At 45.1% G+C, this 15,800-nt stretch overlaps 1 gene segment (V, D, J or C); it reads left to right on the plus strand.

Annotated features, from left to right (window-relative positions):
* Positions 1-252: 252 nt before the first annotated feature.
* Positions 253-15,800, plus strand: part of LOC146080806 (immunoglobulin kappa constant-like) — a 31,769-nt gene continuing 16,221 nt past the window's right edge. The window contains 2 exon segments of the C gene segment in view: positions 253-558; positions 10,998-11,315. Coding sequence covers positions 528-558; positions 10,998-11,315 — 349 coding nt within the window.

A 15,800-nucleotide genomic window follows, 5' to 3' on the forward strand; every position in this document is an offset into this window, starting at 1 on the left:
CAGTATTTCAATATGTGAAGACCTAGTGTAGAGTATTCAGACTGCCCAAGTGCAGGGAGGGAGTGATATGTAAAAAAGGAGCATGTGGACTGAGAGACACAGGGGGAACTGATAGCAAGAGCTACAGTATAGTACAGCTCTGTCCCGAGCAAGAGAGGCGTGCTGTGTATGAGGTAATTAGAGTGATACCAGCTGTACTCATGTCCGGTCACCTCAGCAGTGATTAGGGTGCCCTCACTGGTTACGTGATTTACAGCAGAGACTGACCAGGAGGAGTCTGCAGCATGTATTGTCTAGTCTCTAGTGTGAGGGAACTACTCTCAGAAGGGAAGCAGGCAGTGATCAGCTGGATGGATCATTGCTAGGGGGAGCAGCAGAGCTGGATACCAGAGCATCCATCTTAAGTCACAGTACAGCTGGTGACAGTACACTGACCACAGAGTACAGGATCAGGATGCAGCATTACAAGTGACAGCTGCAGAGATACTCAGGCAAGGCTGCAGAGATGCTTAGACTGTAGTTCATGGATGCTTCCAGCCCACACAGAGGACTCAGCTAGTAAGTTACAGCAGCCACACCAACGCTGTGTAGAATTTCAGTCACAGTTAGTTAAGCAGTAAACAAAGCTGGGACATGAGCCTGCATCCCCAATTAATGGTGTAACACCAGGAAAAGTGTTTTAGAAAAAGAGCTACATTAATGACAGCTATAAAGAGTCAGTATTAAATGGTGGGGAGGACATAATATTAGCCCTATAACTATTAGTGGACATACACCATTTCAGTCATTGATCATATATTATATAATAGCCTGCATGCAGCTTCAGCATCTGAGGGCTAAGTAGCTTCAAGTTACAACAGACTGAGATGTCCTATGTGCAGGAACATAGTTATAACTCAATAGGAGAATTTACCTCACAATACCAATAATCTCTCAGGATCTTGTATTGCAGGGGTTCTCAAACTCGGTCCTCAAGACCCCACGCAGTTCACGGTTTCCAGGTCACCTGGCAGGTGCACAAGTGCATTAATCTCTCATTGACACATTTTAAAAGATCCACAGGTGGAGCTAATTATTTCATTTGTGATTCTCTGTGAGGAGACCTGAAAAACATGCACTGTGTGGGGTCCAGAGGTTTGAGAACTTGTGTTCTATTGCATCCAATAACATCTGTACATGCTGGTGCTGCTCAGCTCCCATCTGGTAATCCAAGCCCTGAGCAAGGTTTAAACAGCTATACAAAAGAACAGTGGCTGCCCTGATACTGGGATTTTATTTAAAGAAGAGATTAATACCTTTGGATAACATTATAGGAAACTTTTAGCAGCATATCCATCCAATCACCTGCTAACTGCCATGTTACAGGCTGTGTTTGAAAAAAGTCAGTAAGGAGCTGATTGGCTGGACATTTATCTCTTTTTATCACTCTTGCATTTATCTCTTGTTCAGGCTTAATACATCTGCCCCAATGTTGGATATTAACTAATATTACAAGCAGAGGTTATATATACTAGGGATGGCCATCGACTATCGATGTTCCCAAAACATCGATGGTCAGGACCTAGTGCTCGATGTTTTGGGCATCGATAGGCGAGGTTGAATAGTTAAATGCCATCGATGGATGGCATCCGATGGGGATTTTTTTTCACCTGCTGGCTGCTGGCCAGCTGCCTGGCTATACTGCCCTCTCCGAGTCCTAGACTGTGACTCACTCTTTCTGAATTGATGAATGATGTCATCAATGCATCATGTCATGCGGTGCAGCGCTACTGGGAGTCGGGACTTTCTTGAAGTTGTTTGTGCACGTGCGTGCACTGGTGGTGGCCTACCTGGTCTCTCAGTGCAGCCCGGGGAAGTGAGCAGCTGTTGTACCACTCCCACGGAAACAAGACAAGTTGAGAGTGAGACGGACTCCGGGGCAGGAGCCAGCCGGTCGATGGTTCCCACAATCGTCTACTTGCCGCCACTGGGAGGTGCGCGCATGCGCCATAGAACTATACCTGACGCGCTGGATAATAAGGTTTCTTCTGTGCATGTGCGCGCCGCGCCCGCACCCGGCCCGGGTGCGTGCACATGCGCAGAAGAAACCTTATTATCCAGTGCATCCGGTATAGTTCTATTGTGCATGCACGCATCTCCCGGTGCCCACCCCGTTCTTCCTCTGTGGATGCGCAAGTAGACGATGGTGGGAACCATCGATGGCTGCCGATAGAATGGTTTATAGCCATTGATGGGAACCATCGATGGAAGATGCGTCGATGGCAATCCCTAAGATATACAGCTAGCTCAGAAATGAGGAATGGAAGCCTGTAACTTTATTTCCTTCAACTCAGCCTGGGAGAACCATAGTATCATTGAACCCGGGTTCATAAAATAATAAAGAACTATTCATGATACTTGTGTACTAGCACGGCGCCCACGATAATAAGTCGCCCGATTTTTTATCGCATCGCATGCCATACACCCGATGGCATGCGATGCGATGCGATTTTGACCCATATACGATATTAAATTGTATAAGCACCCTAATGGGTGCTTTTAACCCCTTCCCGACATTTGACGTACATTTACGTCATGGTCGGGAAGTACTTCTCGACACATGGCATAAATGTACATCATGCCATTTAACTGTCACCGCGTCTATAGACGCGGTGACAGTTTAAACATGTCTGCTGTCCCTGACAGCAGACATGTCCCTGCATGCCCAGGGGGGGCTGCGATGCCGCCCCCCCCGTCGGCGATCGCTGTGATTGGCTGTTCAGTGTGAACAGCCAATTACAGCGTTTTCTGTGTCACCGGCGAATAACGTTCGCCGGTGACACAGGGATCGGTGGTGATTGGTGCTGTAAAGTACAGCACCAATCACCACGGGGTGTAAGGGTGACACTGGTGTCACCCCACCTCACCCAACCCGCCCCCAAAGGCCGTGATTGGTTCGTCGGACCGACGGACCAATCACAGCCATGGAGGGGGGTTTAAACTAACGGTGACTGCACTGCAGACGCCATTCCGGTCTGGAATTGCGTGCAGTGCGGTCACCGTGCCAATCTGCCGTTTTACTGACCTGATCCTTGCAAAATACTTACCTGATCACAGCTTGTAGCGTTCCTGGAGCTTGTGACTTCCTGTGTTGTGCTGTGCTGTGTTGTGCTGCTGTGCTGCTGCAGTGTGTTCCAGTTATAGATAGAGAGAGATAGAGAGAGAGAGATAGAGAGAGATAGAGAGGGCTAGTGACAGAGAGTGCTACATTTTGTGCTGCTGCAGTGTGATAGAGTTATAGATAGAGAGATAGAGAGAGATAGAGAGATAGTGACAGATTGTGCTATATATTTTTTATATATATATATACAGCTGTACTGCGTGTGCAACTGACTGCTGCCCCCCCCTTTTGTGCTGATCAGTATAAATTAACTGATCAGCAACTTTTTGGGGGCACAGGGTTTTTTTTTATATATATACCAGTGCTGCTGCAGTGTCATAGAGTGGTAGATAGTGAGAGATAGAGAGATAGAGAGAGATAGTGATAGAAAGTGCTATATTTTGTGTCTGCTGCCCTCTTTTTGTGCACCCCCAGCAACTTTTTGGGGGTGCAGGGGTTATTTTTTATATATATAACTGTCAGTGCTGCTGCTGCAGTGTCATAGAGTGATAGATAGTGATAGATAGTGAGAGATAGAGAGAGATAGAGAGAGATAGAGAGAGAGAGATAGTGACAGAGAGTGATAGAGAGTGCTATATTTTGTGTCTGCTGCCCCCCCCTTTTGTGCGGATCACTATATCTGAGGTATTCAGCAACTTTTTGGGGGTGCAGAGGTTTTTTTTTTATATATACCTGCCAGTTGCACTGTCAGTTGCACCAAACGTTGTGCACCTGCTGCCCCTCACTGGTAATCAGTGTCGCATCACTGATCATCTTTTTTTTTTTTTTTTGAGGGTGCTGTGGGGTCTTTTTTTAATTTTTTTTTATCTAATTTTTTTGATCAAATTCCTGTTGCCTTTGAGCGCTGTTCAGTGACGGACGTTACTGACCAACATCTGTGCTCAATTTTTGGCGCAGGACCTTTTTTTTTTTTTTTTTGCACTACATACACACTACACACTACATCCCAAATGTCATCCCAGTCATCCAGAAGAATGTATTCAGCGGAGGAGGCATATGCCATGCTTGCCTCTGACTCTGACACAGCCAGTGAGGCAAGCGGGGAATTTGAAGGATTCATCTTAAGCTCCTCTTCCTCCTCTAGTGATGAGGGACCCCCTCAAAGACGCCCCCGTAGAGCAGCTGAGACCCCCCCCCCCCAATAATTGATCTCGTATGGACCCCACCACCAGACAATTTTGAGCCCCAGGTTCCTGAGTTTTTGACCATCCCAGGAATCCAATTTGATTCCACAGGTCTCAGAGAAATTGACTTTTTCAAATTATTTTTCTCTGATGATTTTATAAATTTAATGGTGGACCAAACTAATTTATATGCCCAGCAGTTTATTGCTCAAAACCCCACGTCATCATTTGCTAGGTGGACCCCTGTAGATGCAGTAGAGATGATGACGTTTTGGGGTCTGGTGTTTCATATGGGCATAGTAAAAAAGCCAGAAATTAGGCAATATTGGAGTACAGATGTTCTGTACAGCACCCCACTTTACCGTATGGCCATGACCCGGAATCGTTTTGAGTTAATCCTTAAATTTTTGCATTACAACGATAATGCACAGTGCCCACCCAGAGATGATCCCACCTTTGACCGGCTATTCAAAGTCAGGCCGGTCATTGATCACTTCAGTGCCAAATTTGAAGAGATGTACATCCCAGATAAATTCATTTGCATAGACGAGTCCCTTATACATTTTAAAGGAAGGGTTAAATTCCGCCAGTACCTGCCCAGTAAAAGGGCAAGGTATGGCATAAAAATGTATAAGCTGTGTGAAAGCACCTCAGGGTACACCCACAGGTTTAGGGTATATGAAGGGAAGGATTCAAGAATTGAACCGCCAGAATGCCCCCCCTCCCTCGTAGGTGTTAGTGGAAAAATTGTCTGGGATTTAGTGCGCCCCTTCCTGGATAAAGGTTATCACCTCTATGTGGATAACTTTTACACCAGCATCCCCCTGTTTAAGGCCCTTGGTTCAAGAGGTACAGCAGCTTGCGGTACTGTGCGCAAGAACCAAAGAGGCCTCCCAAAAACGCACATTGCCCAAGTAATGAGAAGGGTTGAAAGCAGGGGAATATGCACCGAAAATATGTTGTTGGTCAAATATAAGGACAAGAGGGATGTCCTTATACTGACAACAATTCACGGAGACAGTACCACCTCCGTCCCTGTACGAGGTACCAGTACCCACACCTCAAAACCTAATTGTATCCTGGATTACAATAGGTACATGGGCGGAGTGGATCTTTCAGATCAGGTACTGAAGCCGTACAGTGCCCTGCGGAAAACAAAAATCTGGTACAAGAAGCTGGCCGTGTATATCATCCAGATGGCACTGTATAACGCTTACGTGCTATTCCGTTCTACCAGCCAGAGGGGGACATTTATGCACTTTCAAGAGGAAGTCATAAAGGGCCTAATATTTGGGAACTAGCAGGCAGAGGGCCCCAGTACTTCTAGTACTGGCCCCCGTATTGTACCAGGGCAGCATTTTCCTGATGAAATCCCCTCCACTGGAAAAAAGGGCAGGACACAAAAAAGGTGCAAAGTTTGCTATAAAAAGGGAATAAGAAAGCAAACTATTTTCCAGTGTGACACTTGCCCCGACAAACCCGGCCTATGTATAAAGGAGTGTTTTAAAATATACCACACATCTATGGATTATTAGGTTCATCATTTCACCGTGCTTCGGGGGTCTTGCTAATGCCACATAGCACCCACCATTCATTCCACCAGAATCTGAGCCGCAAAATCCAAAAATCACTCCTTCCCTTCTGAGTCCTGCCATGCACCCAACTGGCATTTTTTGGTCACATGTGAGGCATTGCCGTACTCGGGAGAAATTGGGGTCACAGATTTTGGGGTGCTTTTTCTCCTTCATACCTTATGAAAATAAAAAATTTTGAGCCAGAACTGCATTTTTGTGTAAAAAAAATGTAATTTTTCATTTTCACTGCCCAGTTGTATCAAAATTGGTGAAACCCCTGGGGGTTTGAAATGTACACTATACCCCTAGATGAATTCCCTGAGGGGTGTAGTTTGCAAAATGGGGTCACTTGTGGGGGGGTTCCACTGTATTGGTGCTTCGGGGGTCTTGCTAATGCGACATAGCACCCACCAAAATTCCACCAGAATCTGAGCTGCAAAATCCAAATATCACTCCTTCCCTGCTGAGTCCTGCCATTTTTTGGTCACACATGAAGCATTGCCGTACTCGGGAGAAATTGGGGCACAGATTTTGGGGTGCTTTTTCTCCTTCATACCTTATGAAAATGAAAAATTTTGAGCCAGAACTGCATTTTTGTGTAAAAAAATGTAATTTTTCATTTTCACTGCCCAGTTGTATCAAAATTGGTGAAACCCCTGGGGGTTTGAAATGTACACTATACCCCTAGATGAATTCCCTGAGGGGTGTAGTTTGCAAAATGGGGTCACTTGTGGGGGGGTTCCACTGTATTGGTGCTTCGGGGGTCTTGCTAATGCGACATAGCACCCACCAAAATTCCACCAGAATCTGAGCTGCAAAATCCAAATATCACTCCTTCCCTGCTGAGTCCTGCCATTTTTTGGTCACACATGAAGCATTGCCGTACTCGGGAGAAATTGGGGCACAGATTTTGGGGTGCTTTTTCTCCTTCATACCTTATGAAAATGAAAAATTTTGAGCCAGAACTGCATTTTTGTGTAAAAAAATGTAACTTTTCATTTTCACTGCCCAGTTGTATCAAAATTGGTGAAACCCCTGGGGGTTTGAAATGTACACTATACCCCTAGATGAATTCCCTGAGGGGTGTAGTTTGCAAAATGGGGTCACTTGTGGGGGGGTCCCACTGTATTGGTGCTTCGGGGGTCTTGCTAATGCGACATAGCACCCACCAAAATTCCACCAGAATCTGAGCTGCAAAATCCAAAAATCACTCCTTCCCTTCTGAGTCCTGCCATGCACCCAACTGGTATTTTTTGGTCACATGTGAGGCATTGCCGTACTCAGGAGAAATTGGGGCACAGATTTTGGGGTGCTTTGTCTCCTTCATTCCTTGTGAAAATGAAAAATTTTGAGCCCGAACTGCATTTTTGTGTAAAAAATGTAATTTTTCAGTTGCACAGCCCAGTTGTATCAAAATTGGTGAAACCCCTGGGGGTTTGAAATGTACACTATACCCCTAGATGAATTCCCTGAGGGGTGTAGTTTGCAAAATGGGGTCACTTGTGGGGGGGTTCCACTGTATTGGTGCTTCGGGGGTCTTGCTAATGCGACATAGCACCCACCAAAATTCCACCAGAATCTGAGCTGCAAAATCCAAAAATCACTCCTTCCCTTCTGAGTCCTGCCATGCACCCAACTGGTATTTTTTGGTCACATGTGAGGCATTGCCGTACTCGGGAGAAATTGGGGCACAGATTTTGGGGTGCTTTGTCTCCTTCATTCCTTGTGAAAATGAAAAATTTTGAGCCAGAACTGCATTTTTGTGTAAAAAATGTAATTTTTCAGTTGCACAGCCCAGTTGTATCAAAATTGGTGAAACCCCTGGGGGTTTGAAATGTACACTATACCCCTAGATGAATTCCCTGAGGGGTGTAGTTTGCAAAATGTGGTCACTTGTGGGGGGGTTCCACTGTATTGGTGCTTCGGGGGTCTTGCTAATGCGACATAGCACCCACCAACATTCCACCAGAATCTGAGCTGCAAAATCCAAAAATCACTCCTTACCTTCTGAGTCCTGCCATGCACCCAACTGGTATTTTTTGGTCACATGTGAGGCATTGCCATACTCGGGAGAAATTGGGGCACAGATTTTGGGGTGCTTTGTCTCCTTCATTCCTTGTGAAAATGACAAATTTGGAGCCAGAACTGCATTTTTGTGTAAAAAAATGTAATTTTTCATTTGCACAGCCCAGTTGTATCAAAATTGGTGAAACCCCTGGGGGTTTGAAATGTACACTATACCCCTAGATGAATTCCCTGAGGGGTGTAGTTTGCAAAATGGGGTCACTTGTGGGGGGGTTCCACTGTATTGGTGCTTCGGGGGTCTTGCTAATGCGACATAGCACCCACCAACATTCCACCAGAATCTGAGCTGCAAAATCCAAAAATCACTCCTTCCCTTCTGAGTCCTGCCATGCACCCAACTGGTATTTTTTGGTCACATGTGAGGCATTGCCGTACTCGGGAGAAATTGGGGCACAGATTTTGGGGTGCTTTGTCTCCTTCATTCCTTGTGAAAATGAAAAATTTTGAGCCCGAACTGCATTTTTGTGTAAAAAATGTAATTTTTCAGTTGCACAGCCCAGTTGTATCAAAATTGGTGAAACCCCTGGGGGTTTGAAATGTACACTATACCCCTAGATGAATTCCCTGAGGGGTGTAGTTTGCAAAATGGGGTCACTTGTGGGGGGGTTCCACTGTATTGGTGCTTCGGGGGTCTTGCTAATGCGACATAGCACCCACCAAAATTCCACCAGAATCTGAGCTGCAAAATCCAAAAATCACTCCTTCCCTTCTGAGTCCTGCCATGCACCCAACTGGTATTTTTTGGTCACATGTGAGGCATTGCCGTACTCGGGAGAAATTGGGGCACAGATTTTGGGGTGCTTTGTCTCCTTCATTCCTTGTGAAAATGAAAAATTTTGAGCCAGAACTGCATTTTTGTGTAAAAAATGTAATTTTTCAGTTGCACAGCCCAGTTGTATCAAAATTGGTGAAACCCCTGGGGGTTTGAAATGTACACTATACCCCTAGATGAATTCCCTGAGGGGTGTAGTTTGCAAAATGTGGTCACTTGTGGGGGGGTTCCACTGTATTGGTGCTTCGGGGGTCTTGCTAATGCGACATAGCACCCACCAACATTCCACCAGAATCTGAGCTGCAAAATCCAAAAATCACTCCTTACCTTCTGAGTCCTGCCATGCACCCAACTGGTATTTTTTGGTCACATGTGAGGCATTGCCATACTCGGGAGAAATTGGGGCACAGATTTTGGGGTGCTTTGTCTCCTTCATTCCTTGTGAAAATGACAAATTTGGAGCCAGAACTGCATTTTTGTGTAAAAAAATGTAATTTTTCATTTGCACAGCCCAGTTGTATCAAAATTGGTGAAACCCCTGGGGGTTTGAAATGTACACTATACCCCTAGATGAATTCCCTGAGGGGTGTAGTTTGCAAAATGGGGTCACTTGTGGGGGGGTTCCACTGTATTGGTGCTTCGGGGGTCTTGCTAATGCGACATAGCACCCACCAACATTCCACCAGAATCTGAGCTGCAAAATCCAAAAATCACTCCTTCCCTTCTGAGTCCTGCCATGCACCCAACTGGTATTTTTTGGTCACATGTGAGGCATTGCCGTACTCGGGAGAAATTGGGGCACAGATTTTGGGGTGCTTTGTCTCCTTCATTCCTTGTGAAAATGACAAATTTGGAGCCAGAACTGCATTTTTGTGTAAAAAAATTAATTTTTCATTTTCACTGCCCAGTTGTACCACAATTGGTGAAACCCCTGGGGGTTTGAAATGTACACTATACCCCTAGATGAATTCCCTGAGGGGTGTAGTTTGCAAAATGGGGTCACTTGTGGGGGGGTTCCTAACTTTTAGCATCTTATGGTGCCTAGAAACCTACATGGTGCCTAAAAAATAATCTCATAAAAAGGAGGCTCCAAAATCAAGTAGGTGCTCCTTCTATTATGAAGCCTGTGGTTTGGTCAACGTGCACACTAGGGCCACATATAGGATATTTATGAAAACAAAAGAATTGGGGGAATCAATTTTTAGTCACATTTCTCTAGTAAAATGTACTGTGTTCCTTAGAAAAATGTATTAAAATTGCAAATCTGCAAAAAAAATGAAATTTTGAAATTTCACCTACACTTTGTTTTAATTCCTGTGAAACACCTAAAGGGTTAACAAACTTCCAAAATGCTGTTTTGAATACTGTGAGGGGTGCAGTTTTTGAAATGGCATCATTTATGGGGGTGTCTCACATACAAGTCCCTCAAAGTCACATCAGAACTGAACTGGTCCCTAAAAAAATCAGTGTTTGAAATTTTCTTGAAATTTGAAAATTTGCTGTTCATATTGTAAGCCTCCTAGTGTCCAAAAAAATTAAAAGGAAGTTGAAATAATGATGGAAACATAAAGTAGACATATGGTCTATGTTAGTTATTAACTATTTTGAGTGGTATGATTATTTGTCTCACAAGCAGAAAATTTAACATTTAGCAAATTGCTAAATTTTCCATTTTTTTCCGACATTTTGGTATTTTTCACAAAAAAACACAGACTGTATCGACGAAAATTTACCACTAACTTGAAGTACAACGTGTCACGAAAAAACAATCTCAAAATCACTGGGATAAGTAAAAGCAAAAAAAAGTTATCCCCACTTAAGTGATACATGTCAGATTTGAAAAAAAGGGCTCTGTCAGGAAGGCAAAAACATGCTGTGTCAGGAAGGGGTTAAGCACCCTAATGGGTGCTTACAATGCTTAAATGCACCCCCACGCCACCCCCCAAGTATAAACGTGAACCTGAAGCGTAGCGAGCGCAGCGAGCTCGCGAGGGGCGGCGGTACGCGTCCTACGACCTTTTCATACCCCCACTATCCACGTCAGCGTGGAGTTGATTTTATGAGGGGACGCGAGGGGATGCGGATACCTGTGAAGCCCGCGAGGGGACGCGGATCCAGACCCTACTGGGTCTGGATTAAACTTGATTTTATTATATCAATATTGGTTATCGCTCATGATTGGCCCATGGGGTAAATTTTTTTTTTACTAATGTTTAATGCGCTCATGTTTCTGCTGCCTGGATCTAAAAAAAAAAAAATTGTATTTCAAATATTTCTTCTAGATGAACTCCGGAAAGCACCAAAAGTGATGACCTTTGTAACACCCAAGGAGCAAGTGGAGACAACCGGGATTGCTATATATCTCTGTAGCCTGCAAAATTTTTTCCCTGGTGTAATTAAAGTGACCTGGAACAAAGAAGGGAGCCAAGAGGAACTAAAGTCAGAGCGGGCAGAAATATTATACAATGCTAGCAGTAAAAGCTACTCATTGATCACCTGGATTACTGTGGACAAATCTGACCTCTTCAAGCCATTTATATGCAAATACAAACACGAGGTTCTTACAGGCGAAAAATGGTTGGATAATGTGAATGCTGCAGGTAAACAGAACTCTTATTTATAGGCTTAGCACCAGCCCTTTAAACCGGGACACACATGACTTATACAGGTTCGTGGCTGGCTGACATCAAGCCTACAATTCACATAGTTTTAACCCTTTACAGTCCAATTTTTTTTTTTGCAATTTAAAACATTCTGGTTTAAATTAGAGATGTGCAGGTCCATATTTACCCGGATTTACTGGAAAGTCAAAACGGAACCTTATTGGCTATTGGCTGTCACATGATTTGGAGTCAAAACATGTGACAGCCGATAGCCAATAAGAAAGTCCAGATAAATCCGAACCTGTACATCTATAGTTTAAATGAATTGTAATTTATTTATTTTATTCAAAAATGGTCTACATTGAATGTTGAACGATGTTAATATTCTTATTTTAAAGTTGCTCACCATTGGATCTGCTATTAGCGCTAGGGCTGTTCAGCCTGACAAGACATTGGACCTGAAATGGTTAAAGAACCTGTGTAAATCATAAGTATCCCGGTTTAGAGGAATAGTATGGAAGGCTTACACCTGGGGTAGCCAACCCTAGTCCTCGAGAGCTACCAGCAGTGCATGTTTTGCAGGTCTCCTCACAGAGGGCCTTATTCTGGTTGGTGCGGTAATAACCGCGTGCGTTCGTGCCGCCGATGTTTTGTGTCTGCGCATGTGCAGAGGCGTCTCTGTGCATGTGCGAGCGGGGCGTACGGCCAAATCCCGCATGAAATGTGGACACTACGAACAGGGGGTGGAGAGGGGCGTGAAGGGCTATTTGGGCTCATTACCATATGCATACGCCCCGCGTTTCATGGGCGTTCCCATGCAAACGCTGGGCGTACGTATAGTAATGCAGTCGTGACGCACGTGTAGGGGGCGGACATATGACATCGCCGGATGTCAGCTGCCCGCCCAGATCACTGCTTTTGCACAGAAAAATGGCCGTGTGGTCTGAGGTTGCAGGAGCTGGTGGAACACTCGGTCCAGCATTCGATGGTCTGCGACCATCGAATGATGGGGGAGGTTCCCTGAGATGGAGGAGGTGTATTCCGTGAAAAATACACGTGCGGTCCGTTCGGCCAGGTTCTTACCGCGTACGGACGGAGTTGGCGCTCCGTATGGAAGGCGGGGTTTCGCACGCACGGTCCCTGCCGCATATTCGGAGCCGGCCGCACCGATCAGAATAAGGGCCAGAATCACAAGTGAGCTAATTAGCTCGAGGGCCCGGACTGAAGGTCAGTCCCGGGCCCCAACATTTCTAGTGGCGGCCCTGTGTCTTCATACAGATAGTCAGTTACATCATTTATTGATGTGTATATAATGTGCACTATTTCTCACTTGATTAACTGATAGCACCACTCATCCCTAATCACATCACACTCTTCCAGTAAAAATCTAACTGGTTTTGCAGTGTAAATGATTGCCGCTTTAAAAAAACGGGAGATTTCTTATCAAATCTATCACTTTCTGAATCTCTCATCCTATTAAATTTCATCCAGAGTCTTTGGAGAAGTACTGAGACATCAACAAGTTACTCAGAGATCCAATGATACAACTAATGTTTCCATCTTATGTAATCATTATGTTATCAGCAGATGTCCCTGGGGTTCATTTACTAAGATGTGAGTTCTATTGAAGATGGGATGTTTCTATGGGCAACCGGTCAGATTCTATCTATTATCTTGTAGAAGGTTGTAAATAAATCGTATTCTGATTGGTTGCTATGGGCAACATCCAATCTTCAATAGAACTCCCATCTTAGTAAATAAACCCCTCTGTGCTTACAATGGCAGTCATTAGAATATTTTCTCAAAGTATTCTGCAAATTAAATTGCAGTTATGCATACATCTGTGTGCAGCACTGAATCAGGAATCTGAGTATTGCTTAAACTCTGCATTAAAGCAGGGCCAGTAACTAGGGGGACACATGCTTTGGATTATAAGCATACTTTCCTACCCTCCTGGAATAGGGGCGGGGCTTCATGGGTGTCAGGGGCGGAGCTATGCTTCATGTCCCGGCCCCTAGATAAAAAAAGAATAATGAAACTATTCAGTTAAGCCTGACATTGATGGTGCAAAACCATCTGGTTCTCCACCATCAATGTCAAAACAATGCGACAGCCATAAATCATCGATGTTTTCTAATCATCGATGGTCGATGGCCATCCTTAGTCCCTGACAGTCTATTCTCTGGGCTTCTCCAGAGAGGAGACAGTAAAAGTTGGTAAGTATGATTGTAAGTGTTGCAGAGACGGCCACCCCTAACATCCCCTCCTTCCTCTCAGCCCTAAGGGGCTAACTGCTTCTAGGTTCCAGAGGTTACCGTTTCCCAGCAGTAATAAAGGGTATGGAACCAAAGTCTAATTCATAGCAGGTGCAGATCCTAGCTGCTGGTAAGAGCAAAAGAACAGCAGTGACAGCGGGGTTCCACTGTACAGACAGGACTGGCCCTACCATTACACAGAGTACACATCTGAGTAAGGCACCAGAGCAATCAGGGAGCTGATAGTGTCTTCTTCATTGCTGTCAGCACCCTGATTACACTCTGGTACCTTACTATGGGCTGCCGCTCGCGGTAACAAGGACAGGGATAGCCAGCCGGGCAGAATTGAAAACAGTGATAACCAGGCAGAGAGCGGTGTGCTGCCTGGCTGTATTTAGAGCAGGTTTGTGGCTATTTCAAATCTTGCAACTGCTCGGGAGCCAATTGGTCCGGCAGCCAATTAGCCAAACCACTGCTGCTCCTGATTGGCTGCCGGACCGTAAGCTCTGATTGGCTCTCTGCCCGGCTGTCACTGCTTTCAATTCTGCCCGGCTGTCCTTGTTACTACGAGCGTCAGCATTTCACAACCCATTGTCAACCAGCAACTCAATCCCCCTTGGCAACAAGCATTTCACTTCCCTTTTGGCAATGAGCATTTCACTACAGTGTGGCAATGAGCATGTAATCCCCCTTGGCAATGAGCATGAAGCCCCTGGCATTGAGCAAGAAACCCCTAGCAATGAGCATATAGGTAATCGGCACTTGTGTGACATAATATGTAATGGGCTTCACGGTGTGTGGCACAATGTGTAATGGGCATCATGGTGTATGTCACAATGTGTAATGGTAATTACAGTGTGTGGCACAATGTGTAATTTTGCAGTAGGGGCTTTAGTTGGCGCAGTGTGTCTAAGGGGCTCTGGCTGGTGTAGTGTGTCTAAGGGGATTTAACTGATGCAGTGTGTCCAAGGGGCTCTAGCTGGTGATGTGTGGAACAATGTGTAATTGGCATTATGGTGTGTGGCACAATGTGTAACGGGCATTACGTTGTGTGGCACATTGTGTAATGGTGCAGTGTGCCTAAGGGGCTCAAGCTGGCACATTGTATCTAAGAGGCTCTAGATGTGCAGTGTGTCTAAGGGGCTCTAGCTGGCACAATGTGTCTAAGGGGCCCTACTGTGTGGTGTAATGTGAATTGGTGCCTAAATTTTTGCCACGAGCCTCTAGCCATACTTTTAGGTATCACTTGATACTCCACCCACAATATCCACAGTGAGGGGCGCTAAAATCTAGGTTTGCTTATCAAACAAATTAGGCTCTGAATACTGGACACAGGAATCTGAGGAGTGCGGTCATGTAGGCATCTGTCACACATGAAGGTCATATACATCTGCTACATGTAGTGCAACCATTTATGCAGGGTATAGTCCCCCCTAGAGTGGCTAATGCCAGGATCAGCAGGATTCCAGGAATTGGCTTCAAAATTCCCGGGATTTCTTTATTCCCCCCCATCCGCCCACTCAGCTCCTGGCCGCACTGCACTTCCCGCCTGGTCGCAGGCCACACTGCACCACTGCGCACCTGGCTCTGGGCCGCACCCGAAAATGTAAGTAAATATGTGGGGCAGCCAGTGTTTTGTCTTTATTAGGGAAGCCAATCCCAGGATCCCGGGAATCCTGGAATTTATCATTTTTCAACCCCGAATCCCGGGATTGAAAAAATGCCCCGGTATTGGCTTCCTTAGTCCTCCTACCCCTATGGGGCAGATGTACTTAGCATAAACAAGTGATGAAGTGGAGAGTGATAAACACACTGAAACATGACATCTAGGAAATGATTATCTAACAGCATGTAGCAGGACAGGTGCTGATTGGCTGGTTGTTTTTCAATCTCCATCTCTTTTGAAGCTTAGTACATCTGGCCATATGTGGTACATGCATAGTCCCTTCTATTTCATTCAATTGCTATTTTCAAAGTATGATTAAAAAAAAAAAATCTTAATATAAATATGGTTGGGATCAGTGGGTCACGACTCACTATGGGGGTGTGTGATGCACCCGGGGTGACACCAAAGTACAGTATTTATCTATCTATCTCTTGTTATATCTATATATTTACCTGTCTCTCTATTTATAATTTTTCTGGGTTCAGTATGATTTACAGATGGAGCGCCCCTGGTTCTTGCCCAGGGATCGCCGGCATGCCTGAGGCAGAGGTGCTCCATCTG

Source organism: Crinia signifera, chromosome 5, assembly GCF_055691185.1.
Source record: "Crinia signifera chromosome 5, ASM5569118v1, whole genome shotgun sequence".
Taxonomy (NCBI): domain Eukaryota; kingdom Metazoa; phylum Chordata; class Amphibia; order Anura; family Myobatrachidae; genus Crinia; species Crinia signifera.